General features: G+C 43.1%; 1 protein-coding gene across 1 annotated transcript in view; it reads left to right on the forward strand.

Moving 5' to 3' along the window:
• Positions 1-26,850, forward strand: part of mrpl33 (mitochondrial ribosomal protein L33) — a 76,789-nt gene that overhangs the window by 37,394 nt on the left and 12,545 nt on the right. Inside the window, exons 3-5 of the mRNA XM_070884249.1 lie at positions 3,521-3,600; positions 16,952-17,075; positions 18,012-18,030. Of these exons, the coding sequence (XP_070740350.1) occupies positions 3,521-3,600; positions 16,952-17,075; positions 18,012-18,030 (223 nt within the window). The remainder of the gene's footprint in view (positions 1-3,520; positions 3,601-16,951; positions 17,076-18,011; positions 18,031-26,850) is intronic.

Below are 26,850 nucleotides of genomic sequence, written 5' to 3' on the forward strand. Positions count from 1 at the left end.
TATTCTCGAGAAAGCAACTGAGCAGATGAATTGCAAAAGCAAAGTAATATTGAGAAATGCAAGGAAATACGTCTTGGAACCAAAAATAGCAAATATGGTTAACATTTTGCTTGCACAGAACCGTGTTCTTGCAGTCATCATGATATCGCATTGGCAACGCAGCAAGATGGCACAACTCACCATCACACCTTGGGTTGGTCAGGCCTTCTGCGGACTCTAACCCACAAATCAGAGCCTAAGTTTACATTTTTGACAAATGGCTCATTATTTAGAATGCACCGATTCCAGTCTTTATTTTCTGCTCTTTCAAAGAAGGGTCTCTGACCACTGTTTCTCTTCTTTCAAAAAAATGTATATTAAATAATATGAATCAGGAAGCAAAAAACAGAAATTACATTTATATAGCGCTTTTCATGTCCACAGGATGTTCCAAACCATTTCACAGTCAATGGAAAAGAAATTAAGAAGCGGTGCAAAATGGTCTGCTGGTTTCCGATCACTCATTTTTTGCCTGGCGATAAAAGTAAATTTACCTCCAGTGTGCAGCTTTTTCTTTGTTTCTGTATGTTTCTCAGTCACTCCTTTTCCTCTTATCTGCCACAGAGACCTGGAATCAGACTTAAAGTTCCAACCTTCCGCTAGGTACTCCCCTTGGGTATGAGGTACAAAATCATGGCTCACCTTTCAAGCATCAGCATAATCCCGAACCTCCCTTCAAAATAATGTGACCACCACATTAATATTTTGGTCAAATTGTAGGCCAGGATTGTGAAAGTCTGCAGGAATAACATAGGTTCGCACATGTAGTTCAATAGGGAAAAATATGAAGTATTACATTTTGGGATTAAGATGCAGATACATTAAAGGTGGCAGTGCAAATAGATAAGGCCATCAAAAATGGAATGGAATCCGTGGCTTTGTATCCAGAGGCACAGAATACCAAAGCAAGGAGGTAATATTGAACTTATACAAAACCTGAGAAGCCACGGTCTGAGTATTTTGTGCAGTTTTGGGCACCCCATTATAAGAAGAATATAATAGCAATAGAAAAAGTGCACTGTCCATTCACTTGGATGTTATCAGAGCAAAGGATTGCAGGTATGAATAGACATGAGAAATCATGGCATTTTTCACTAAGGCTGAGAAAGTTAAAGGGTCACCTGATTAAAGTCTGCAATATAAGAACATAACAACTCGGAGCAGGAGTAGACTATATGGCCCCTTGAGCCTGCTCTGCCATTCAATGATCATGGCTGATCTTCGACCTCAACTCCACTTTCCCACCTGATCCTCATATCCCTTGATTCCCCTAGAGTCCACATATCTATCTATCTCAGCCTTGAATATATTCAATGACTCAGCATCCACAGCCCTTTCGGGTAAAAAAATCCAAAGATTCACAACCTTCTGAGCGAAGAAATTCCTCCTCATCTCAGTCTTAAATGGCCGACCCCTTATCTTGAGACTATGCATCTTAATTCTAGACTCTCCAGCTAGGGGAAACAACCTCTCAGCATTTACCCCATCAATCCCCCTCAGAATCTTATATGTTTCAATGACATCACCTCTCAATCTTCTAAACGCCAGAGAATATTGGCTGTCTACTCAATTTCTCCTCATAGGACAATCCTCTCATCCCAGGAATCAATCCAGTGAACATATGTTGTACTGCCTCTAAGGCAAGTATGTCCTTCCTCAGATAAGGAGACCAAAACTGTGCACAGTTTAGAGTAGATATATGGGGAAATGTCTTCACCCAGAGGGTGGTGGCGGTCTGGAGCTCACTGCCTGAAAGGGTGGTAGAGGCAGAAACCCTCACCACATTTAAAAGATACTTGGATGTGCACTTAAAGTGCCGTAGCCTACAGGGCTACGGACCAAGAGCTGGAAAGTGGAATTAGGCTGGATAGCTCTTGGTCGGCCGACGCGGACACGATGAGCCGAAATGGCCTCCTTCCATGCTGCAAAGTCCTGTACAATTGTAAGAAGACATCCTTACTCTTGTACTCCAATCCCCTTGCAATAAAGGACAACGTGCCATTTGCCTTGCATGCTAACTTTCTGTGTTTCCTGTGTGAGGACACCTAAATCTCTCTGAACACCAATGGTTAATCTTTTGTCACCATTTAAAAATATTGTTTTTCTATTCTTCCTACCAAAGTGAATCTCCTCACATTATACTCAATCTGCCACCTTATTGCCCATTCACTTATTTTGTCTATATCCCTTTGCAGGCTCTTTGTGTCCTCCTCACAGCTTACTTTCCCACCTAGCTTTATATCGTCAGTAAACTTGGATACATCTAAGTCATTAACATAGACTGTAAATAGTTGAGGCAAAAGCATTGATCCCTGCGCATCCCACTAGTTACAGCCTGCCAACCGGAAAATGACCCATTTATCCCTACTCTCTGTTGTCTCTATCCATGCCCCCAATTACATGGAGTATAATGTCGGAAAGTGTGAGGTCATGCACCTTGGCAGAAAAAAAATCAAAGAGCAAGTTATTATTTAAATGGAGAAAGATTGCAAAGTGCTGCAGTAAGCGGGACCTGGGTGTACTTGTGCATGAAACACAAAAGGTTAGTATGCAGGTACAGCAAGTGATCAGGAAGGCCATTGGTATCTTGGCCTTTATTGCAAAGGGGATGGAGTATAAAAGTAGGGAAGTCTTGCTACAACTATATGAGATATTGGTGAGGCCACACCTGGAATACTGCGTGCAGTTTTGGTTTCCATATTTACGAAAGGATATACTTGCTTTGGAGGAAGTTCAGAGAAGGTTCACTCGGTTGATTCCGAGGATGAGGGGGTTGACTTATGAGGAAAGGTTGAGTAGGGCCTCTACTCATTGGAGTTCAGAAGAATGAGAGGTGATCTTATCGAAACGTATAAGATTATGAGGGGGCTTGAAAGGTTGGATGCAGAGAGGATGTATCCTCTGATGGGGGAGACTAGAACTAGAGGGCATGATCATAGAATAAGGGGCCACCCATTTAAAACAGCGATGAGGAGAAATTTCTTCTCTCAGAGGGTTGTAAATCTGTGGAAGTTGCTGCCTCAGAGAGCTGTGGAAGCCGGGACATTGAATAAATTTAAGGCAGAAATAGACAGTTTCTTAAACGATAAGGGGTTATGGGGAGTGGGCGGGGAAGTGGAGCCAAGTCCATGATCAGATCAGCCATGATCTTATTGAATGGCGGAATGGCCTACTCCTGCTCTTATTTCTTATGTTCTTATGTACATGAGCCCTTATCTTGCATAGCAACCTTTTGTATGGCACCTTATCGAATACCTTTTGGAAATCCAAATATACTACATTCACTGGTTCCCCTTTATCTATCCTGATAATCGGAGAGCGGGGGGGAGAGATGGGGGAAAAGTGGTCTCACACAAAACACAGCCACATAATATATATATTTTTTAATTAATTATCATCACTCTGTGCATGCACTGACCAGCAATGCATAGGAATGTGATGTGTTTTTAAATAAACAATTGCCTGGTTGGTACTCCGGAAGCAATTCCCGATGTCACCGGAAGTACTGGTGGGAGGGGGGCCTACGGATCCGAGGGAAGATGCTGCTCACCGCCGCCAATCGTGAGTTTATCGTCACAGAGAGAGAGCGACAGAGGCAGGCAGTGAGGCCGCACGGCCGGGCCGGGTACCCGGCAGAGGAGTGAATGGTTGGAGCGGGCGGTGCCGCTGAAGGCCCCAGTGACCTTGCTCCTCCCCGGTGGGTTGTGGAGTGTCCTCGGGCTCAGCTAGCGGCTCCTTACTCTGTTTCTCAGGAGGGACGTTGATCCTATTTTTAGAAGTGCGTTTAAAAAAGAATTATTAATATGAGTATTGCTGACTGGATTTTTTTTTGCTGGGTACAGGCCAAATAATTTAATACTGGGAGTGATTACGGGTTTGGAATCTAATCGAGGTACATGGAGGGTTTGTAGACTAAAGGATGGCTGGCAGTGATTGTAAGTTTGGAATGAAATCTGGGGTAGGATGAAAAAGGAGTTTTATCAACTGAGAGTGAAGCCTGAGCAGGTTGCCATAGTATCTAAATCCCAATGTAAAATTACTCATTTATCCATCTGTGGGTTTTAAAATATAATTTTTTTTTAAAAAAGCTTGTGAATGGCTTTAATTTATTTTCAATTTGTTTCAAACTTGATTATTGTGGTAGTGGTTGTTGGTTAATATACTGCACATCATTGATGTCAGTTGTGACATCTGTGCTTTGAAAGGGGGTTGTGTGCTTATGAAATTTGAGTTTTAATCCCTACTTACTTGCTGGGAAACACATTGATACATTACAGAAGCTCCTAGGATTAGAAATAGCAACGAGCTGATTACTTGCATATGTTGAATACTTAGTTGTGGCAGTCAGCGCTGTTTCAGAAGCAACAGATCTTGCCTGATGAACCTGAACATTTTATTAAGCAATTAACATTCCATTGAAAGCTCCATTACACAGTGTATGTCGGCTTTTCTAAAATCGTGAATAACAGTTTTACAGGCAAAGTTGCCATGCAAACTTGAGGCATTGGGTATCCTTGGTAAAATGTGGAAGCAACAGATAGTAGTTAGGAGAGTGATGTAGGGCTGAGGGTATGTACTGAGTGGAATACTCAGAGGCCTGACTGCTCTGAGCTACATCAGTGATCTGGATTCTGTAATATGATGTCAGTTGGTCAGATTTATAGGTAGTAAATAAATTAAAGGGGGGGGGGTGGAGTAGAATCTGATGAAACTGGTAAGGAATTATAGAAGGACTCAAATAAAAATTGAAGTTGGGCAAAGGAATTGAATACAAATAAGTGCAAAGTCTTGCACATTGGAGAAAGAAATAAGGGACAGTAATGAATGGTGTTGAACTAGCTAGGGAAGAGTCTAAGGGAGATCTGGGTGTGATGGCAAACTCAATATTTAGTTATTGTAGAGCAGCAATCAACAGCAAACAGAATGCTGGCTGTATTGCTGGACCTGTGGTTGTCATCCTGAATCTGTATAGTGCTCTGGTTAGGCTACACCTCGAATTCTGTGTTCAGTGCTATGTTACGGAGGCACTAGGTAAATAACCAATCTCTGGCAGTGGTGCAGAGAAGGGCCATGAGAATATTCCTAGTACGAGGACTGAATAAGAGGTGTATAAGTGAAATAGAAAAGGTGATTTCTAAGCAACAATAATAACTTGCATTTATTTAGCGCCTTAACGTAGTAAAACTTTCCAAGGCACTTCACAGGAGCGTTATAAAACATAAGGAGCTATTGGGATAGATAAGTTGGGCCAAAAGGTAGGTTTTAAGGAGTGTCTTAAAGTAGTAGAGTCGGGTAGAAAGACGGAGTGGATTAGGGAGGGAAATCCAGAACTTGGAGCCTCAGCTTTTAAAGTCACTGCTGCCAATTTTGGGGTGATTGAAATTGGGAATGCTCAAAAGGCCAGAATTGGAGGAGCGCAGATATCTTGGAGGATTGTGGGGCTGGAGGAGATTAGAGATCTGAAGGGCTATCGTTAAATTGAAGTACAAAGGGACGTAAGCACAATCTGGTAAAAGTCAAGTTCAGGACTGATGTCAGGGAGCACTTCTTCAGAGTCATCAATAACAACAAAAACTTAGATTTATACATCAATATCTGGGTATTGTCTTCTGGGTCAGGTAGCAGAGACAAAAACTCGAATTGTTCAAGAGGCGATTGGACACTTTGATAGGGGGCACAGTGGGTTTTTATGGAAGGGTAAATTAAAAGGGCCAAACAGCCTTCTTCTGTTTTGAATAGAATCATAGAATGGAATAAGGCCCGTTGAGCTCGTGCCGGCTCTCTGCAAGAGCACCTCAGCTAGTCCCACTCCCCTGCCTTTTCCCTGTAGCCCTGCAATTTTTTTTTCTTTCAGGTACTTATCTAACTCCCTTTTGAAAGCCATGATTGAGACTGCCTATCACACCACCCTTTCGGGTCGTGCATTCCAGATCTTAACCACTCGCTGTGTAAAAAAAAGTTTTTAATGTCACCTTTGGTTCTTTTGCCAATCACCTTAAATCTGTGTCCTCTGGTTCTCGACCCTTTTGCCAATGGGAACAGTTTCTCTCTATCTACTCTGTCTGGACCCCTCATGATTTTGAACACCTTTATCAAATCTCCTTTCAATCTTCTCTGCTCTTAGGAGAACAACCCCAACTTCTCCAGTCTATTCACGGAACTGAACTTTCTGCAGCCTCCCTAAGGCCTTCACATATTTCCTAAATTGCGGTGCCCAGAATTGGACACACTACTCCAGTTGAGGCCGAACCAGTGTTTTATAAAGGTTCATCATTTCCACGCTTTTGTACTCTATACCTTTATTTATGAAGCCCAGGATCCTGTAAGTTTTTTTAACTGTTTTCTCAACCTGCCCTGCTGCACTTTAACAATTTGTGCACATATACCTCCAGGTCTCTCTGTTCATGCACCCCCTTTAGGATTGTACCCTTTAGTTTATATTTCCTCTTCTCATTCTTTCTACCAAAATGTATCACATCACACTTTTCTGTGTTAAATGTCACCTGCCATGTGTCCGCCCATTTCACCAGCCTGTCTATGTCCTCTTGAAGTCTTCGCACTATCCTCCTCACTGTTCACTATACGTTATCTTTCAATACTGGTTTGCAGTTCTGTTCTAGTTTCTAACGTTCACAAAATAATCCTTGGCATGCCAGCAGGTTCAATGACAACATCTTGTGTTTATATATAAAAACAGAAAATGCTGGAAATCTCAGTGGATCAGGCAGCATCTGTGGAGAGAGAGAGAGTTAACGTTTCAGGTTGATGACCTGTCGTCAGAACTCTGAACGTACTGAGGGTGTGCTGCATTGTCAGAGTTGCGGACTTTCAGATGAGATGTTAAATCTGCCTATTCAGGTGGATATAAAAGATCCCATGACACTATTCGAAGAAAAACAGGGGGAGTTCACCTGCTCTCCAACACCACTTAATCTGACCATTTATTTAATTTGCTGTTTGTGGAACCTTGCTGCACTGACTACACTTGAAAATAAATTTGTTGGTTGCGAAGTGTTTTGGGACGTCCTGAAAATGCGGCGGGCGCAATATAAATGCAAGTTTGTTCATTCTTGTTCACGAGTAGTTGGTGCTTGCTGGTTGATGTTTTTTACGCCAAGTACCGCAGAGAAATATTGGCATTTTTCTGCTGTATTTTAGTAACTTGACTGCAGACACAACAAATTTTTGTTGCCTCCACGCTGAGACTTGACCATTGTACAGTACTTCAAGAAGAAAATCACGAATGCAGCAAATCTGCTAAGAAAACAGAGGGTAGGAATAAACGGGTCATTTTCGGGTTGGCAGACTGTACCTAGTGTGGTACAGGGTACAAGGATCGGTGCTTGGGCCCCAGCTATTCACAATCTATATCAATGATTTGGATGAGGGGACCAAATGTAATATATCCAAGTTTGCTGCTGATCTAAAGCTAGGTGGGAATGTAAGTTGTCAGGAGGATGCAAAGAGGCTTCAAGGGGATATAGACAGGCTAAGTGAGTGGGCAAGAACATGGCAAATGTAATATAATGTGAAGTTATCCACTTTGGTAGGAAAAATAGAAAAACGGAGTATTTTTTAAATGGTGAGAGATTGGAAAATGTTGGTGTTCAGAGGGACCTGGGTGTCCTTGTACATGAATCACTGAAAGTTAACATGCAGGTACAGCAGGCAATTAAGAAAGCAAATGGTATGTTGACCTTTATTATAAGAGAATTTGAGTGTAAGAGTAAAGATGTCTTACTGCAATTATATAGGGCCCTGGTGAGGCCAGCACTCCCCTCTTTCCACTCTATTCATGTCCCCCTCACCGCTGCGCTGAAAGCCACATGCAGCTGCTGGTGGTGATGGGGTTTACTGAGAGCCCAAGCTAAGAAAGGCCGGGCTTTTTTTTGCCTGGTCTTGGGAATATCGGCATTAAAGGAGAAGGCAGCAGCTGAATGAGAAGATTTCAATGAAATGATTTTAAACGGGAGAAGTAGTCAGGGATGTTTCTCGGGAACACTCGAGGATGATAAAAATTTGATATACAAGTGGTGAAGCTGGAAATACACGCAGTATTACGACATGGGAAACAGGCTGTTCAATCCAACGAATCCGTGATAATTATCTTCCACACAAGCGGTGGTCCTAATCCCTCATTCCTAGCCCCCCCAACCCCCTTCCCATATCCTCCTTTCCTTTGATCACCAATCTCTGTTAGGTTGGTCGGCAACAACAACAACTTGCCTTTAACGTAGCCACTCCTCTGATGCACCTGAAGTGTTAACATCTGAAGTGTTAATTAATCTTGCTCTTCCTGATGCTGACTGACTTGCCGTACCTTTCTAGCTTTCCCTGTTTTTAATTTGAGGAAGAGCACGTTTTAGGACTCCACCTTGGGAGTGTTTGAATTAATTGGGATTAATGTAGCATGTTCCCTACCCTAAGGTATTTAATGGCACATTATTATTGAGATGTGTGTTTGTGTATAAATGGAACGCTTTCCCATTTCAAGTGCCCATTGTCGGTTTCAAAAGCACTCAGGACAGATCTGGGATAGGGCAAAGCTCCTTCCACTGTCCCAATATTGTTAACTCTTGCTTCAGAAGATCGGCCCTTACAGTGGGACTGTCCAAACTTTCTGCCTTGTAGGGCAGTGTAAATGCATACCATGGTGGGGGTGGTGGCGCGTATAATGTTTAAATCTTTTTCCCCCATTAAACTGTTTGTATCTCGGGTTGCTCATAAACCGATCTGGCGCACTGATTTTAAGGTTTATCCACACTTTCCAAACCTCCAGGCTCACAAAATTCAAACAGGACAAGACAGTGAATATGAAATTTAAGCGCAAATATGTCTGAGTTACCTGGATTTTGGGGGCTGAAGATTGGACAGTGCCAGGGTGCCATTTTGTATCCCAACACCAGCCATCCTTCTGACACCTCCTGAGGGAGACTAACAATTTCATGTCTAATTAGGCCAGAGCTGTACTTTAGGCTGATATCTACAGGGGAGTTGGTTAAGATTGCTGAAAATCATTTCACATCAGATACTGGAAACCATCAGACAAGCAAACTCATTTCACATCGGTGTACTGGAAAATATCAGACAAGCAAGTTTAAAAAAAAAAAATCAATCTAAACTGATTTAAAATGTGTTGATTCCTACATTCCTACAGACACCGTCCTCTGGCAATGTCACTGATGGAGAGGAGCTGCTTGTTTTGTTTAAGTAGATTGCGGCTTTGGATCAGCCTAGCAGCTGACAGAGATTGCCTGACCTCAGGCAAATGTACCGGTAAAACATAGAAAATCGGTGCAGGAATAGGCTATTCGGCCCTTCGAGCCTGCACCACCATTCAATATGATCATGGCTGATCATGCAACTTCATTAACCCATTTCTGCTTTCTCTCCATACCACTTGATCCCTTTAGCCGTAAGGGCCACATCTAACTCCCTTTTGAATATATCCAACGAACTGGCCTCAACAATTTTCTGTGGTAGAGAATTCCACAGGTTCACAATTCTCTGAGTGAAGAAGTTTCTCCTCATCTCGGTACTAACTGACTTACCCCTTATTCTTAGTCATTGACCCCTGGTTCTGGACTTCCCCCAACATTGGGAACATTCTTCCTGCATCTAACCTGTCCACTCCGGTCAGAATGTTATATGTTTCTATGAAGTCCCCTCTCATTCTTCTAAATTCCAGTGAATATAAGCCTAGTCGATCCAGTCTTTCTTCATATGTCAGTCCTGCCATCCGGGGATTCAGTCTGATGAACCTTCGCTGCACTCCTTCAATAGCAAGAATGTCCTTCCTCAGATTAGGAGACCAAAACTGTACACAATATTCAAGGTGTGGCCTCACCAAGGCCCTGTACAACTGCAGTAAGACCTCCCTGCTCCTAAACTCAAATCCTCTCGCTATGAAGGCCAACATACCATTTGCCTTCACCGCCTGCTGAACCTGCATGCCAGCTTTCAATGACTGATGTACCATGACACCCAGGTCTCGTTGCACCTCCCCTTTTCCTAATCTGTCACCATTCAGATAATAATCTGCTTTCCTGTTTTTGCCACCAAAGTGGATAACCTCACATTTATCTACATTATACTGCATCTGCTATGCATTTGTCCACTCACCTAACCTGTCCAATTCATCCTGCAGTCTCTTAGCATCCTCTTCACAGTTCACACTGCCACCCAGCTTAGTGTCATCTGCAAATTTGGAGATATTACGTTCAATTCCTTCGTCTAAATCATTAATGTATATTGTAAATAGCTGGGGTCCCAGCACTGAACCTTGCGGTACCCCACTAGTCACTGTCTTTTTTTTTAAGTGGGGTTACATTAGCTACCCTTCAATCCATAGGAACTGATCCAGAGAGTATAGAATGTTGGAAAATGACCACCACTGCATCCACTATTTCTAGGGCCACTTCCTTAAGTGTCTGCATCCCAGAAAAATAATCAAGCCCTGGGGATTTATCGGCCTTCAATCCCATCAATTTCGCTAACACAATTTCCTGACTAATAAGGATTTCCTTCAATTCCTCCTTCTCACTAGACCCTTGGTCCCCTAGTATTTCCGGAAGATTATTTGTGTCTTTAGTGAAGACAGAACCAAAATATTTGTTCAATTGGTCTGCCATTTCTTTGTTCCCCATTATAAATTCACCTGATTCTGACTGCAAGGGACCTACATTTGTTTTTACTAATCTTTTTCTCTTCACATATTTATAGAAGCTTTTGCAGTCAGTTTTTATGTTCCCTGCAAGCTTGCTCTCCTACTCTATTTTCCTCCTCCTAATTAAACCCTTAATCCTCCTCTGCTGAATTCTAAATTTCTCCCAGTCCTCAGGTTTGCTGCTTTTTCTGGCCAATTTATATGCCTCTTCCTTGGTTTTAACACTATCCCTGATTTCTCTTGTTGGCCATGGTTGAGCCACCTTCACTGTTTTATTTTTACGCCAGACAGGGATGTACAATTGTTGAAGTTCATCCATGTGATCTTTAAATGTCTGCCATTGCCTATCCACCGTCAACCCTTTAAGTATCATTTGCCAGTCCATCCTAGCCAATTCACATCTCATACCATCGAAGTTACCTTTCTTTAAGTTCAGGACCCTAGTCTCTGAATTAACTGTGTCACTCTCCATCCTAATGAAGAATTTTAACGTATTATGGTTACTCTTCCCCAAGGGGCCTCGCACAACATGATTGCTAATTAATCCTCTCTCACCCAGTTTAGGATGGCGAGCTCTCTAGTTGGTTCCTCGACATATTGGTCTAGAAAACCATCTTTTATACACTCCAGGAAATCCTCCTCCATCGTATTGCCACCAGTTTGGTTAGCCCAATCTATATGTCGGTTAAAGTCATCCATCATAACTGCTGTACCTTAATTGCACACATCCCTAATTTCCTGTTTGATGCCATCTCCAACCTCACTACTACTGATTGGTGGTCTGTACACAACTCCCACTAACGTTTTCTGCCCTTTGTGGTGTTCTGCAGCTCTACCCATACAGATTCCACATCATCCAAGCTAATGTCCTTCCTTACTATTGTGTTAATCTCCTCTTTAACCAGTAACGCTACCCCACCTCCTTTTCCTTCCTGTCTGTCATTCCTGAATATTGAATACCCCTGGATGTTGAGTTCCCAGCCTTGGTCATCTTGGAGCCATGTCTTCATAACCCCAATTACATCATTTCCGTTAACAGTTATCTGCGCAGTTAATTCATCCACCTTATTATGAAAGCTCGTCGCATCGAGACACAGAGCCTTCAGGCTTGTTTTTTTTAACACTCTTTGTCCTTTTAGAATGATGTTGTAATGTGGCCCTATTTGATTTTTGCCCTTGATTTCTCTGCCCTCCACTTTTCCTTATCTCTCTTCTACCTTTTGCTTCTGCCCCCATTTTACTTCCCTCTGTCTCCCTGCATAGATTCCCATTCCCCTGCCATATTAGTTTAAACCCTTCCCAACAGCACTAGCAAACACTCCCCCTAGAACATCGGTTCTGGTCCTGCCCAGGTGCAGACCGTCTGGTTGGTACCTGTCCCATCTCCCCCAGAACCGGTTCCAATGTCCCAGGAATTTGAATCCCTCCCTCTTGCACTATTCCTCAAACCACGTATTCATCTTCACTATCCTGCTATTTCTGACTAGCACTTGGCACTGGTAGCAATCCTGAGATTACTACCTTTTGAGGTCCTACTTTTTAATTTAACTCCTAGCTCCCTAAATTCAGCTTGTAGGACCTCGTCCCGTTTTTACCTATATCGTTGGTACCTATATGCATCATGACAACTGGCTGTTCACCCGCAACCTCCAGAATGCCCTGCAGCCGCTTCGAGACATCCTTGACCCTTGCACCAGGGAGGCAACATACCATCCTGGAGTCTCGATTGTGACCGCAGAAACGCCTATCCCCCTTAACGATAGAATCCCCTACCACTACAGCGCTCCCACTCTTTTTCCTGGTAGTGCGTTATACGGTGTACCCAGCCATGAGCATGTTTTGATGAACGTTTGCTGCCAGTTGTGACATGTTACACTTTAAAACTACTGGTTTGGGGTAGGCTAGCGGTGAATATTCTGTGGTAGATTCTCCCTCCATTCATATGGTATTGTAACATTGCGTTTAGGTGAAATTATGAACAGAGTTCCTCATGATGCACCAATTCTCATTTGTGCTGTCTCACCTGGGGGTTTCCCCAGCAATTTTAAAGCCAAAAATGACAGGCAAATAAGGTGCAGTGATGCCTGTATTGTAGTTAGGATTGTGTGATCATTCAGTGGAACACACTTCCCCCTTCAACCAGGATCTCAGTTAACCAGGAAAGCCATAGTTTTCTGAGTTTGATTACTTACATTTGTTATATTTTAGAAACTCACTTGTGAGTGGCACTTGTGTTTTTTCTCTCTGATATCTAACATGCATCCCTAATTCTGCTGAATGGATGGGCTCCGGATGACAGCTAGGTGCCCTACCTTTACCGTCCATGAGCGGATAAGTGCCTGCCTATGACCGTGAACTGAGGCAGAAAGCATGCCAAGAGATGCTTTTATTTTGATAGCAAAACGAGTTTAAAGAAATGATTATGCTTAGGCGATTAGGACTTCTGATTCACCGGAACTTTCAGCGTAATTAGGAAGCAATTGTCTTTTGACAGGTGCCAGTTCTAAAGCACATCACGTCAGCACTCCCTATATTTGCACGTCAAGGTTGGGTCCAGCTAGAGGGGCTTTGAGAGTGACGTGCAAGCTGCTTGATTAACCTGTAGATGGAGTCGTTGCATTGTGTTCCTGAGCCAGTCAGTGCACCTGAATACAAAGAACTGAACTTCTGTGTTTCATTTGCCTTTATGGAAGTGTGTGTATGCGTGTATTAATATTAATTCCATTTGCACGTACAATTATGTTTGAGGTATAAATCACAGTGTTATTTGCTGCTTATTTTTAAAAATCTTTTGAGTTCAAAATCTTGGTCGTTCTGCTACGGAGAGACACTTAGTGATGGCCGATTGGCTCCCCACATGGTGGGGAGCATCAGAGGATCACTCGGAATCTTTTAATGGCTGATTTAGGGCAGGTTACTTCCCCTCCTGACCAGTGGAGGGGGAACCTGTTGCAAATATTGACAGTTTTTGCAACTATGGACAGTATCAGTTGCCAAAAGGAAAATAGTGCTATTGTTTCAGAATTACATTGGAACAGGAGTGGGCCATTCAGCCCCTCGAGTATTTTCTGCCATTTAATTAGATCATGGCTGATCTGTACCTCAAATCCATTTGCCTGCGTTTGTTCCATATCCCAACCCTTACCGAATCAAAATCTGTCAATCTCAGTCTTGAAAATTTCAGTTGATAGCATTCATAGCCTTTTGGGGGAGAGAGTTCCACATTTCCTCTATACTTTGGGTGAGAAAAAGCCTTTCCTCATTTAACTCTTGGAACAACCTGGTTCTGATTTTAAGATTGTGCCCCCTTGTTCTGGGTTCCCCCATCACAGGAAATAGCTTCTCTCTATCTATTCTATCAAATCCTTTTATTTTAAACACATTTTATTTTTAAAATTATACAGCGAGAGATAACGTGCTATTAAGTCAACAAATATAGCAAGAATATAGACTTCAGGAGCCTTAATATTACTATGCTCCTACTGCACTGCATGATGCACCTGGCCCAGAATGGGCAGAAGTCTTTACTATTTCGTAGGCTCCCTAGGTTCTTCAGTCTTCAATTGCAAAACGTGCTCGTAACCACAAACAATAAATGGGAGGGGAGACTATGGAAGACTGGGAGAAAATAGCTAGAACGGATACTGCCAAGAGAAATCTGATTCAAGGATGGCATTGTTCTTGGGTCCCAGGTGGGCAGGGGAAATGTTACAAGGAAACCCTCAAAGCCTCCCTGATAAAGTGCAACATCCCCACCGACACCTGGGAGTCCCTGGCCAAAGACCGCCCTAAGTGGAGGAAGAGCATCCGGGAGGGCACTGAGCACCTCGAGTCTCGTCGCCGAGAGCATGCAGAAAGCAAGTGCACCCACCCTTTCTTTCAACGACTGTCTGTCCCACCAGTGACAGAGACTGTAATTCCCGTATTGGACTGTACAGTCACCTGAGAACTCACTGAGTGGAAGCAAGTCTGCCTCGATTTCGAGAGATTGTTTATGATGATGATGATCAGTATTTTTGCCTACCCTAAGTTGCCCCGAGTGTATTAAGAATCATCTGCCTAGTGTGGGACAGGAGTCACATGCCGGGTCCCTGAAGGACATTAGTGAACTAATTGGGTTTTTATGACCATCCGGGAGCTTTTGTGGTTATTTTTCTGGTGCTAACCCACAAATGATGAAATTTATTGAATTCGGGTTCACAACTTGCCACGGTGGAATTTGAGCTTGCGTTGAGTTATTGGATATGTAGCATAACCACAAAGCTATCACACATTATAATTGCCAGACCAATTGTCAGAGCTGCATAGTTCCATCGTTCGGTGGTTGTGGCAACCATGTGTTTGTGAGGGTATGAATAGATTCAGACCATCACCTGCCTACAGCTGAGTCTGGCAGGTGACTCACATCGTTGGGCTGTACCTGAGTGTCTACTTGGTTCATTTGGTAGTACTTTGGTCTCTGTGCCAGAAGGTCAAATGTTCCTGCCCCACTCCAGGACTTTCCTCACATAATGTAGGTTGCTAATCCAATGCAGTAGTGAGGGAATGCTTCATTGCGGCAGGTGTTGTCCTCAATGTGAGATGTTAGACCGAGGCTCCGCCTGCCTGTGGTTGTTAAGATTTGCATGTCAATGACTTGAGACCTCCGAGGTGGCAAGGCCCTGCACAGTGGTATGTTCAACGGATGGATGTGCATAACAGAATTCATGTACAGGGTGAGATTGATTGAGGGCTGGAAGACAGAAATCGGGGGCAAGGGGAATTTAGGCGAAGGATGAAGTTGTGGAGGATGTGTCGTCATGTGTTAAGATATGTATCTAACCAAATGATTACCACTCAAAGCCATAGCTTTTATATCCTTGAAAGATTGTATTTAACTTGAGTAAATATTCAGCCACTGAAATCTGATAATGGACTGGGAGCGGTTTTTGCGTTTACTAGTGACTTGTTGGACAGTTGCAGCCAAAGGTGTGGTTAATGCTAGGAACCGATCCCTCCCCATACAGCGCTTGGGGATTTGGTGAATACATCAGCAGATGAAAGTGGTTCAAATGCAATCCAGAAGGTTTGACCCCTGGATGCTATTAGTGTCTTATTACAGTGTATTGTTGGGCAATATACCTTAACTGTTCTAATGAGCAATAAATCGTTCCTTATATATAAGGGTTATAAAAGATTTATCTGGCGCACTCTTCTATATTCTATAGTGTGTGCAATGCTAGTATTGTACTACTTCAAGATAGGCAAGTGGAAACAAAAGTGCTTCCATCGCCTGTCTGTGCCGGACACTCCTCCTGCAGTCAACAAGGCCCATCAGCAGCCTGCCGCACAGCCTTTCGCAGTGCTGCTCTGGAGCTGACTTCAACAGGCACACATAGTGAGGGCAGCTTTAGACACACGCATAGTGTCAGCTGTGGGTAGCACACTTGCCTCTGAGTCAGAAGGTTGTGGGTTCAGGTCCCACTCCAGGGACTTGAGCACATAAATCTAGGCTGACACTCCAGTGCAGTACTGAGGGAGAGCTGCACTGTCACAGGTGCCATCTTTCGGATAGGACGTTAAACCAAGGCCCTGCTCTCTCAGGTGGAAGTAAAGGGAACCCATGGCACCATTTTTGAAGAAGAGCAGGGGGAGTTATCCCCGGTGTCCTGGCCAATATTTATCTCTCAATCAACATAACAAAAAAACAGATTATCTGGTCATTATCACATGGCTGTTTGTGGAAGTTTGCTGTGTGCAAATTGGTTGCCACGTTTCCCACATTACACCAGTGACTACACACACAATGTACTTCATTGGCCGTAAAGTGCTTTGAGAAGTCACCAGTGGTCATGAAAGGAGCTATATAAATCCAAGTCTTCCTTCATAGTGAAGGAAGCTTTAGACGCACGCACAGTGAAGGCATGACTAAATCTGGGAGCCAATGCAAGGAGCATAAGCTGGTGTCTAAACTGCAAACGCTGCTCTGTTGGATTAGCTGTACACTCTTAGTTACTGGCCCTTTGAATGAAAGAAAAGAACTTGCATTTATACAGCGCCTTGTCATGTCCAGAAGCACCATATTGTGTTACTTTTTGAATGAATTGCTTTATGAAGTACGCTCGCAATTACTATGTAGGCAAACACGGCAGCTTGGGCAAACAGTAATAAACCGAATGACGTGTTATTTTCTTGGTAATGTTGGTAGAGGAAGTACACATTCTTTCTCAAATAGTGACTTGGGATCTTTTATGTTCGCTGGAACAGGCAGATCCAAGCATTCGCTCAGCCGAGATTCAATTCTGTAGCACAAGTCCTGGAACGGGTCTGGGACCTGGAGTCCTGGAACGAGTCACTCTGAGACAAGGGTGGTACCAACTGAGCCATATTGGTAAATGTTTAAGTAGTAACTAAGTTCAATCATTTGTTATCTTTATCTTTCAAGGTTAACCAGCATGAAAAAGTCGTCTCCGCCCCCCCGCCGCCCCCCCCCCCCCCCCCCCCGGCACACACTGTCCTCAGTCTATCGCCCCTTCCCCCCACCCCACTGCTCTGTCTGTTCCCCCCCCCCCGACACAGCACCCTCAGTCTGTCTCTCTGCTCCCCCCTCACCACTCACCACCCTGAATCTGTCTCCCTCCCTCTCTCTCTCTCTCTCTCTCTCTCCCCTGCCCACCACCACACACTGCTCTCGATTCAGTATTCATGTTGAGACATTGGCTACCTTTTCTGCACCTGCTATTAAATGCACTGGTGCATTAAGCACTCACCTGCTGCACAATTTTGTTTGTAGCACTAGATGATGCAAATATGCTATGTTAAGTGCACTAGTGGTATCTCGTGGCAGCTCTTGATCAGTACAATGTTAAATCCTATAGTGGATTCACCCATTAAACTTCAAACCAGTGTTATTTGTCAGTCCAGGACTTCAAACAGTGGCACAAGACCTCCTCTACTTTGATACCGGTTTATTCAGAGCATGTCTTTCATGCCAAAAGGCTATTGAAACAGATCGATTGCAAAGGAACCATCCACAATATCATTAATGTCACTAGAGTGAAAAGTACACTGGGGAATTGTGTTGACTAACCATAGATGCTTTTTTTAAAAAGTAATATATAATATATATAATACATTGAATTTTTCTAAAGGAGTCTTGGCAGTAGGTATGTGGTGTGGGGCAGGATGGGGTGATCTCCGTAAGTGGTGCTGTTTTATTAGATTACTGGTTTATTGAAATTATGATGTAGTGCTCTGAAGCTGAGTATAAAAGTGATCTAATATTTTTTTCCCTTTTTTTTTTATTGAACCTGTTGGATGACCGCAGTTGCCAAGAGCAAATCAAAGTAAGTTAATACTTTTATTATTTATTACCAACAGTATGCTGCACTGGTTACAAATACATTTTTTGCCTCTGTTTTACTGAGGAGACGACGGGTAACTGGAAAGGGAACTAGAGGGTTTTGGGGAGGTAAGTTGTGACACTGTTCACATCACTACCTGCCTGGTTGCTGAACAGCTGTGCCAACTTAAGGTGAATAAATCCGAGGGGTCGGATAAGATGCATCCGAGTATCTTCAGGAAATAATGGAGGAAATTGCAGGAACTCTGGCACGAATCTTCGAGAAATCACTGAACACCGGAGAGGTGCCCGGGGACTGGAGAAAAACACAGATGTTACTCCTATTTTTAAAAGGGTAGCAAAAATGATCCAGAAATCTGCAGACCAGTGAGTTTGACATCCACTGTGGATAATGTTATGGAAACCCTTTTTAAAGATGAGATTGTGGAGCATCTGGATAGAAATAAAATCATAAAAGATAGTCAGTATGGGCTCATAAAGGGAAGTCTTGCCAGTCTAACTTCCTGGTTTTCTTTGAGGGTGTGACAAAGGAGCTTGAGGCGGGTAAGTCAGTGGATGTACTGTCCATGGATTTCAGTAAGGCCTTTGATGCAGTTCCTCTGGAAAAGCTGATATAAGAACATGAGAACTAGGAGCAAGAGTAGGCCATATGGCCCCTTGAGCCTGCTGCGCCGTTCAATAAGATCATGGCTGATCATCGACCTCGACTCCACTTTCCCGCCCGATCTCCATATCCCTTGATTTCCCCGAGAGTCCAAAAATCTATTGATCTCGGCCTTGAGTATACACAACGACTGAGCATCCACAGCCATTTGGGGTAGAGAATTCCAAAGATTCACAACCCTCTGAGTGAGGGTATTGAGTGGTACTGAAAATAAAGTAAGTGGAAATATTTTACAATGTATATGTAATTGGATGACCGATGGAACCCAGATGCTACAGAGATTGTCATCAGCCTGGGAGTATATTACCAGTGCAGTCCCACAAGCTTGAGACCTCTTTCTCTATTTAATATCTTCATAAATGATTTGGACTCTGACTCCTGCAGTGATGTGGGATACAGGATGAGACCCTATACTTTGTATTGTCTGATGTTCTGAAGTACTTTTTTCTGCACATTAGTCTTTTGAGTCTTTAATCTCCATAATCTAGAAGTCAGAAGCATAATGACCAAATTTGATACTGCAGCTATTGAAAAGGTACAGAAGATAGCAGCTAGGGGAGGGGATGGAGGGATTGGATTATGAGGGACGATGATGTAAATTGGGCATGTTCTCACTGGAAAAGAGAAGGTTGAGAGGTGGCACTGGATAATGTCGACCATGACGAGTTATTTCACTTTGTCCAGAACAGTAGAACCAGAGGACACAGCCTGTGCTTGAGGGGGAACTGTCAAAACTAATCTACAGAAACAATATTTCAGTGAGCGAGTGATCAATCTATAGAACAGGCTCCCTAAGGAAATGGTGGATTCTTTCAAATGCAAATTAGATAGATTTTTATCAGCAAATAATATTTTGACATACAATATATGAGTAATTTGTGACATGACGTGGTAAGTACTGCATACTTGGGAGGAACAGATGACTGGGGTTTTCTTTGCATCATGTCTAGGTCTGTTGTAGTCTTAATTGATGAGATTAATTGCCATGATTAGTCAAGAATTCCATTATCGTTACACCATGCGACTAAAGTTAAACTTGATGGACTGTGGTCTTTTTTCGTCTTGTAGTTCCTATGTTCCAATAAACACAACAACTTGTATTTATATAGCACATTTAACGTAGTGAAACGTCCCAAGGTGCTCCACAGGAGTATTATGAGATGAAAAAGTTTGACACCGAGCCGCATAAGGAGAAATCGGGGCAGGTGACCAAAAGCTTGGCCAAAGAGGTAGGTTTTAAGGAGCGTATTGAAGGAGGAAAAAAGGTGGAGAGGTTTAGGCAGCAAATTCAAGAGCTTAGGGCTTAGGCAACAGAAAGCATGGCCACCAGTGGTTGAGTGATTATAATCAGTGGTGCTCAAGAGGGCAGAATTAGAGGAGTGCAGACATCTCGGTGGTGGGGTGGGGGTGGGGGGGTGAAGATTAGAGAGATATGGAGGGATTTGAAAACGGGGATTAGAATTTTGAAATCAAGGCATGCTTAACCGGGAGCCAATGCAGATTAGCAACAACGTGAGTAATGTTGGAATTAGGTGAATGCACCAACCTTTCCTTTTCTTCCAACTTGTCTTTTTTGTAATTGCAATTTTGGGAAAAACGATCCCTGATGACTTGGCTTGTAAATGCACCACCTGATGTGGTAGAGAGCCATATGGGAAGCTGTCTGAATTGACCTCCCGGTCTGCACTGATTTAGCTGGCGTGGTCCACCTGTGCTAGAGGAGGGGAAAGCCTGAGTTCCTGCTGTTGCTCGTTATATGGAGGATGCATGTGTGTGGACACCGGACAATGACCAGGTTGGGCTGGGCTCTGATGCTCCCTGCAGACGAATGGGACAGCCAACCAACCCTCACTGCCGAGACTTGATGAAATGGCCCCATTGGTGAAGTACGAGAACGCAGCCAGCACCTTTGGAACCATACCCTCGAAGGGAAGTGAGGGGAGATAATGAAGAAAAAGACGACCTTCTGTTTTATCCCCAATCCTCTAGTCTCCTTGGGCTTCCAGCAAATGTTCGTGCCAAGGTTTGTGGCCACTCAGCGGTCTAGAGTTCCCGGGCAGGCCCCTCACTGGCTTTTATATGGGAGAAACAGCACGTGCGCAGTGATTTGAGGGATTGCGCATCCCCAAAAAAATAAGCAGGAGAATTTCCGCAAGATATTCTGGCCTGTGCCACTGCATCAATTGCTGGAGAGTGTGCAAGAACAGCCCTGTGATGCCCCACTCATAATTTTTCTCCACTCTGTGGTACAAGATCTGCTCCTTAATACACTGGGTGGGAGATCTCTCTCCCTTAATGCACTGGGGTAGGAGATCTCTCTCCCTTAATGCACTGGGGTAGGAGATCTCTCTCCCTTAATGCACTGGGGTAGGAGATCTCTCTCCCTTAATGCACTGGGGTAGGAGATCTCTCTCCCTTAATACACTGCGTGGGAGATCTCTCTCCCTTAATGCACTGGGGTAGGAGATCTCTCTCCCTTAATGCACTGGGGTAGGAGATCTCTCTCCCTTAATGCACTGGGGTAGGAGATCTCTCTCCCTTAATGCACTGGGGTAGGAGATCTCTCTCCCTTAATGCACTGGGGTGGGAGGTCTGCTATCACTTAATGCACCGGGGTGGGAGAGATCTCCCTCTCCCTTAATGCGCTGGAGGGGGAGATTCGCTTTTGTTTCCTCTTTCTGCAGTGACACACTGCTGATACCCCAGTTTTCGACATTACCGCTTCATGAAAATGTTTTCTTATTCCACGGCTATGTTGCTGATATCATGTCTCCATGACAATGATGGTTTTGTTTATCTGACGTGTGTCTGAGGGGTGATGCGTTAAAGTTGAACAGCACAATGGATTTGGTCCAATTTACATGGTGACCTTTTGTGCTGTCACAATCATTGATGTGTTTCTTACAAAAGCAGAGTTCCCAAACATCTCATTGAAAACTTCCTAACCATTGACTTTAGTTGCACTTTTTGTTTTTTCCATCACTTAGAAAGAAAATGGAACATCTGATTGGAGGCCCCTCATGTACATTTTGGGCCAGACCTGAAGCTTTGTGTCATCATGGATACATTAAGCTTCTAATGACCAATGAGAAGGTGGTATGCTGGGTGAAGGATTTCTGTGTAGGGCACTCCTGGTGTAAAGCTCTGCTTTGTAGAGGTGTTGACATCTTGGGCATTCAAAAACTCCAGATGTGGCATTTTGTCCCTCTTCAATACCAGTCGAGGAATGTTTCGGAGACCTGGTAGGGTTTCAGCAGGAGTATAATAGCATTGAAGCACTGAACACACTCGATCAGCTCCGCTGGGCAGGCCAGATACGAGACTCCCAAAGCAAGTACTCTATGCGGAACTCCTTCACGGCAAACGAGCCAAAGGTGGGCAGCGGAAATGTTACAAGGGCACCCTCAAAGCCTCCCTGATAAAGTGCGACTTCCCCACTGACACCTGGGAGTCCCTGGCCCAAGACTGCCCTAAGTGGAGGAAGTGCATCCGAGAGGGCGCTGAGCATCTCGAGTCTCAACGGCGAGAGTGTGCAGAAATCAAGCGCAGGCAGCGGAAAGAGCATGCGGCAAACCAGTCCCACCCACCCTTTCGCTCAACGACGATCTGTCCCAACTGTGACAGAGTCTGTGGCTCTCATGCCAGCAAAGAACTCAGCCACCAAAGAACTCCCTTCAAGAGTAGAAGCAAGTCTTCCTCGATTCCGAGGAACTGCCTATGATGATGATGATGATGATAAATAGATGACGTAGAGGCAGTGATTTAATTGTTCACCATTCAGTTTTGACGGTGACTTCATGCAGGGCAGTTGTATTCTACTTGTATATACATTCAAAAATGTCAATAGAATTTTAGTAAGGATTAATGATGTGTGTAAGTTGGGTCTCAAACCAGTGTCCCGATCTTAAATAAAGGTGATTACAAAGGTATGAAGGCAGAGTTGGAAAAAGTGGAAATAAATTAAGCAGTGGCAGACATTTAAGGAGATATTTCATATCTCTCAACAAAAATATATTCCAGTGAGAAAGAAAGACTCCAAGAGAAGGGAGAACCATCTGTGGCTAACTAAGGAAGTAAAGGATGGTATCAGATTAAAAACAATGGCATATAATGATGCCAAGCTTAGTGGGAGGCCAGAGGATTGGGAAATTTTTAGAAACCAGCAAAGGACAACTAAAAAAATAATAGAGAATACTGGATCGACTAGGCTTATATTCACTGGAATTTAGAAGAATGAGGGGGGGATCTCATAGAAACATATAAAATTCTGATGGGATTGGACAGGTTAGATGCAAGAAGAATGTTCTGGATGTTGGGGAAGTCCAGAACCAAGGGTCACAGTCTAAGGATAAGGGGTAAGCCATTTAGGACCGAGATGAGGAGAAACTTCTTCACTCAGAATTGTCAACCTGTGGAATTCTCTACCACAGAAAGTTGTTGAGCCAGTTCGTTAGATATATTCAAGAAATGTTCAAAGATATATTCATTGCGGCTAAAGGGATCAAGGGATGTGGAGAGAAAGTAGGACTGGGATACTGAAGTTGCACGATCAGTCATGATATTGAATGGTGGTGCAGGCTCGAAGGGCCGAATGGCCTATTCCTGCACCTATTTTCTATGTTTCTATGATTATGAGCGTAAACTAGCAAGAAATATAAAAACATAGTAGTGTAAGTGCTTCTACAGGTCTATGAAAAGGAAGAGAGTAGCTCCCTTAGAGGATGAGACTAGGGAATGAATAATGGGAAACACGGAAATGGCAGAGACTTTGAACAAATATTTTGTATATTCTTCACGGTAGAAGACACTAAAAACAACCCAATAATAGATTATCAAGGGGCTATAGAGAGGGGGAAACTTAAAACTATCACTAAAGTAAAAGTACTCGGTAAAATAATGGAACTATATTATATATTATCTATATTAATGACTTGGATGAAGGGACTGAGTGTAATGTAGCCAAGTTTGCTGATAGAAAGATGGGTGGGAAAGCAAGTTTGAGAGGAGGACAGAGAGAATTTGCAAAGGGATAAAGACAGGCTAAGTGAGTGGGCAAACATTTGGCAGATGGAGTATAATGTGGGAAAATGTGAGGTTATCCCCTTTGGCAGGAAAAATAAAAAAGCAAATTATTATTTAAATGGAGAGAGATTACAAAATGCTGCAGTACAGAGGGACCTGGAGGTCTTTGTGCATGAAACACGAAAAGTTAGCATGCAGGCACAGCAAGTAATCAGGAAGGCAAATGGAATGTTGGCCTTTATTGCAAGGGGGATGGAGTATAAAAACAGAGAAGTCCTGCTACAACTGTACAGGGTACTGGTGAGACCACACCTAGAGTACTGCGTACAGTTTTGGTCTCTGGATTTAGGGAAGGATATACTTGCATTGGAGGCAGTTCAGAGAAGGTTCACTAGGTTGATTCCTGAGATGAAGGGGTTGACTTATGAAGAAAGTTGAGCATGTTGGCCCTATACTCATTGGAGTTTAGAAGAATGAGAGGTGATCTTATTGAAACATAAGATATTGAGGGGGCTCAACAAGTTAGATGCAGAGAGGATGTTTCCACTCCTGGGGAAATCTAGAACTAGGGGACACAGTTTTAAGAATATGGGGTCGCCCTTTCATAACTGAGATGAGGAGAAATTTCTTCTGAGGGTCATAAATTTGTGCAATTCTCTGCACCAGAGAGCTGTGGAGGCTGGGTCATTGAATATATTTAAGGTAGAGATAGACAGATTTTTGAATGATAAGGGAGTGAAGGGTTATGGGGAGCGGGCAGGGAAGTGGAGCTGAGCCCAGGATCAGAACAGCCATGATCTTATTGAATGGCGGCAGGTTCGAGGGGCCAATGGCCTACTCCTGCTCCTATTTCTTATGTTCTTAGTTCATGTAGACATGGTATGAAAATATGAAAACACCCTATAGACTCTGGCCTACCAAATTTGGGACACTAGGGTGACATACTGGTAGTTTGAGGTCTGTTAGTGAGTGTTGGGGGCCAGTCGTTTGAGGTAGTGATTTTGAAGCCGTTTTTATATTGGTGCTGTTTTAATTTGGAAACCTGTGTCCGTGAGCTGGCACTTAAGACTGGTAAATCTGGTTCCCATCTCCTGGCAGCTAAATCAGACCCACAAAAAACTGGGCCAGGGTAATGAAGCTGGGTGTAGCTGCGTAAATGTAGTAAATAGGCACATGGACACCTGTTTCCGGGAATCCAAACGCAGCTTAAAGCAGTGTAAGTTTGTATTTGCTTAAGTGTGATTTTGACCTTTAGTGCCAATATGTTAATTTAGTTGAAAGGTTGGATGTGCGAACCCTTCTCCCAACGCCCATTAATTGAAGGATCTGGCTTGTGAATCACATCACCCTTGTGGTGTGTTGACCTTATTAACCTGGTGCTTTATTGAAGGGTTTACACAAGCCTGCCTTCTGACCAGGAACATACCATTTTTTGGTTGCCTTTTTTGAGACAGACCAGAGCTGGACAGGAACACAAGGAGACCCGTTGCATTTCTCTGCATAACAATTGTGGTTTGGACAGTTTGGTCTTTTCTGTTGCCTTTCCCTATTGGAAATAGTTCAGTTTGTGTATGTCCGGGCCGGATCGTTATAATGGTCTCGTTGGATACCTATTATTTCCATTTCAATAGTATCTGTTTACATTACTCACTATGTACTGTTTGCCCCTCTCCTGCCAATCCTGTGCTTCCCATTTATTGACGTCCTTTTATCAGTGCCACACCGTTTTTTAAATAACTTTTTTGAGTCACTTCCTTTTTAAGAATAAAAATGATCATGAACCATTCCTTTGGCAGTGGGGGGGCAATTTGCTTGTTTCTAGGCTTCTGTCAGTGTTGTTGTGTAACTACTAGTAAATGCGTGAGTGGCTATTTTATCTTTTCTTCTTCGCTGCTGGGGTTTATGTTGCTTCTAGAACGGCTGCTTTATACGTGAAGAGTCACTGATGTGATCTCGGATCCTCCAATGATGCGCCACCAGAGATATTAAACTGAGAAATTACTGTGCCTTTTCAACCAATTTCAGCTTTTCTGATTCCTCAACTAGCCAAGATCCTCTTGTGTTGAGTATCTAAGGCTGTACTTCTACCCATCTGATGACTAGATTCTGTCAGGATGTCCAAGATGGACTGAACAATTCATCTAAGGAGTTAAATCCTTGATTGGGTATATCAACTTACCTCTACCAAAAATATTTTCATTTGTTCCTTAAAGGTTTTAACTGTGCACTAAATCTCCGTGTTGAACCAGTAAAACTACCAGTTCTCTCTGGTTTAATCACTGATTTAAAATATGGCAGAAATCAGATCCTGTGGTTGGAAATCTGATTCTTTACTGACTTTTTTTGTTGCGGGTGGTGAAGAAGAAAATTGGATGTAGGTTATCTTCACCAGTTCCACCTCCTTTATTCATTAATAAAAAGCAACGTGAGAACTGTGTTTCCACACACCTGTTACTTCAAAGTCATCTTTTTTTTGCTCTGAAAAATATTTGAATTGTTAGTAGTTTGAATTAAGCCATTTAAATTAAACCACACAGGAGGCATTTTTTTTTTCAAAATTCAAATTAACAATTTGAATTAAGTAAAGTATTTATCATTTCCTAGGAGCAGTAGTTTTTAGAATACGCTCTGAAGATTTGTCATCTCTTGACTGTAATTTGAGATCAAAGGTATGCAAATGATGAGCGTTCTATATTTTCCCAACCTCCCTGCATCGCACAAATGGAGCCACTTAGTGGGAACAAACCCATCAATGTCTGCTATTGAGTCAAAAACTGAAATGTGGAAGTATTTTACTCATAGGCTCCTATTATCTTAAGCCCTGTACGCATTGTCCAGAAATGACTTCATTGCAGTGGTTTATTAGTGTAACTGGGTCTATTGTATCTGTTTGCTAAGCTAGTTATCACTCTAAACAAACAGTTTAACTCTAGTGTTCAGTGGAAACATTGACGTTGACAAATCGAAGTGTGGTCAAGAAGGCGTTTGATAAAGTGCCACATAATAGGCTTGCCAGCAAAGTTGAATCCCATGAAATAAAAGGGACAGTGGTGGCTTGGATACGAAACTGGCTAAGTGACAGGAAACAGAGTAGTGGTGAACGGTTATTTTTTTGGA

The sequence above is a fragment of the Pristiophorus japonicus genome, chromosome 7 (genome assembly GCF_044704955.1).
Source record: "Pristiophorus japonicus isolate sPriJap1 chromosome 7, sPriJap1.hap1, whole genome shotgun sequence".
Taxonomy (NCBI): domain Eukaryota; kingdom Metazoa; phylum Chordata; class Chondrichthyes; family Pristiophoridae; genus Pristiophorus; species Pristiophorus japonicus.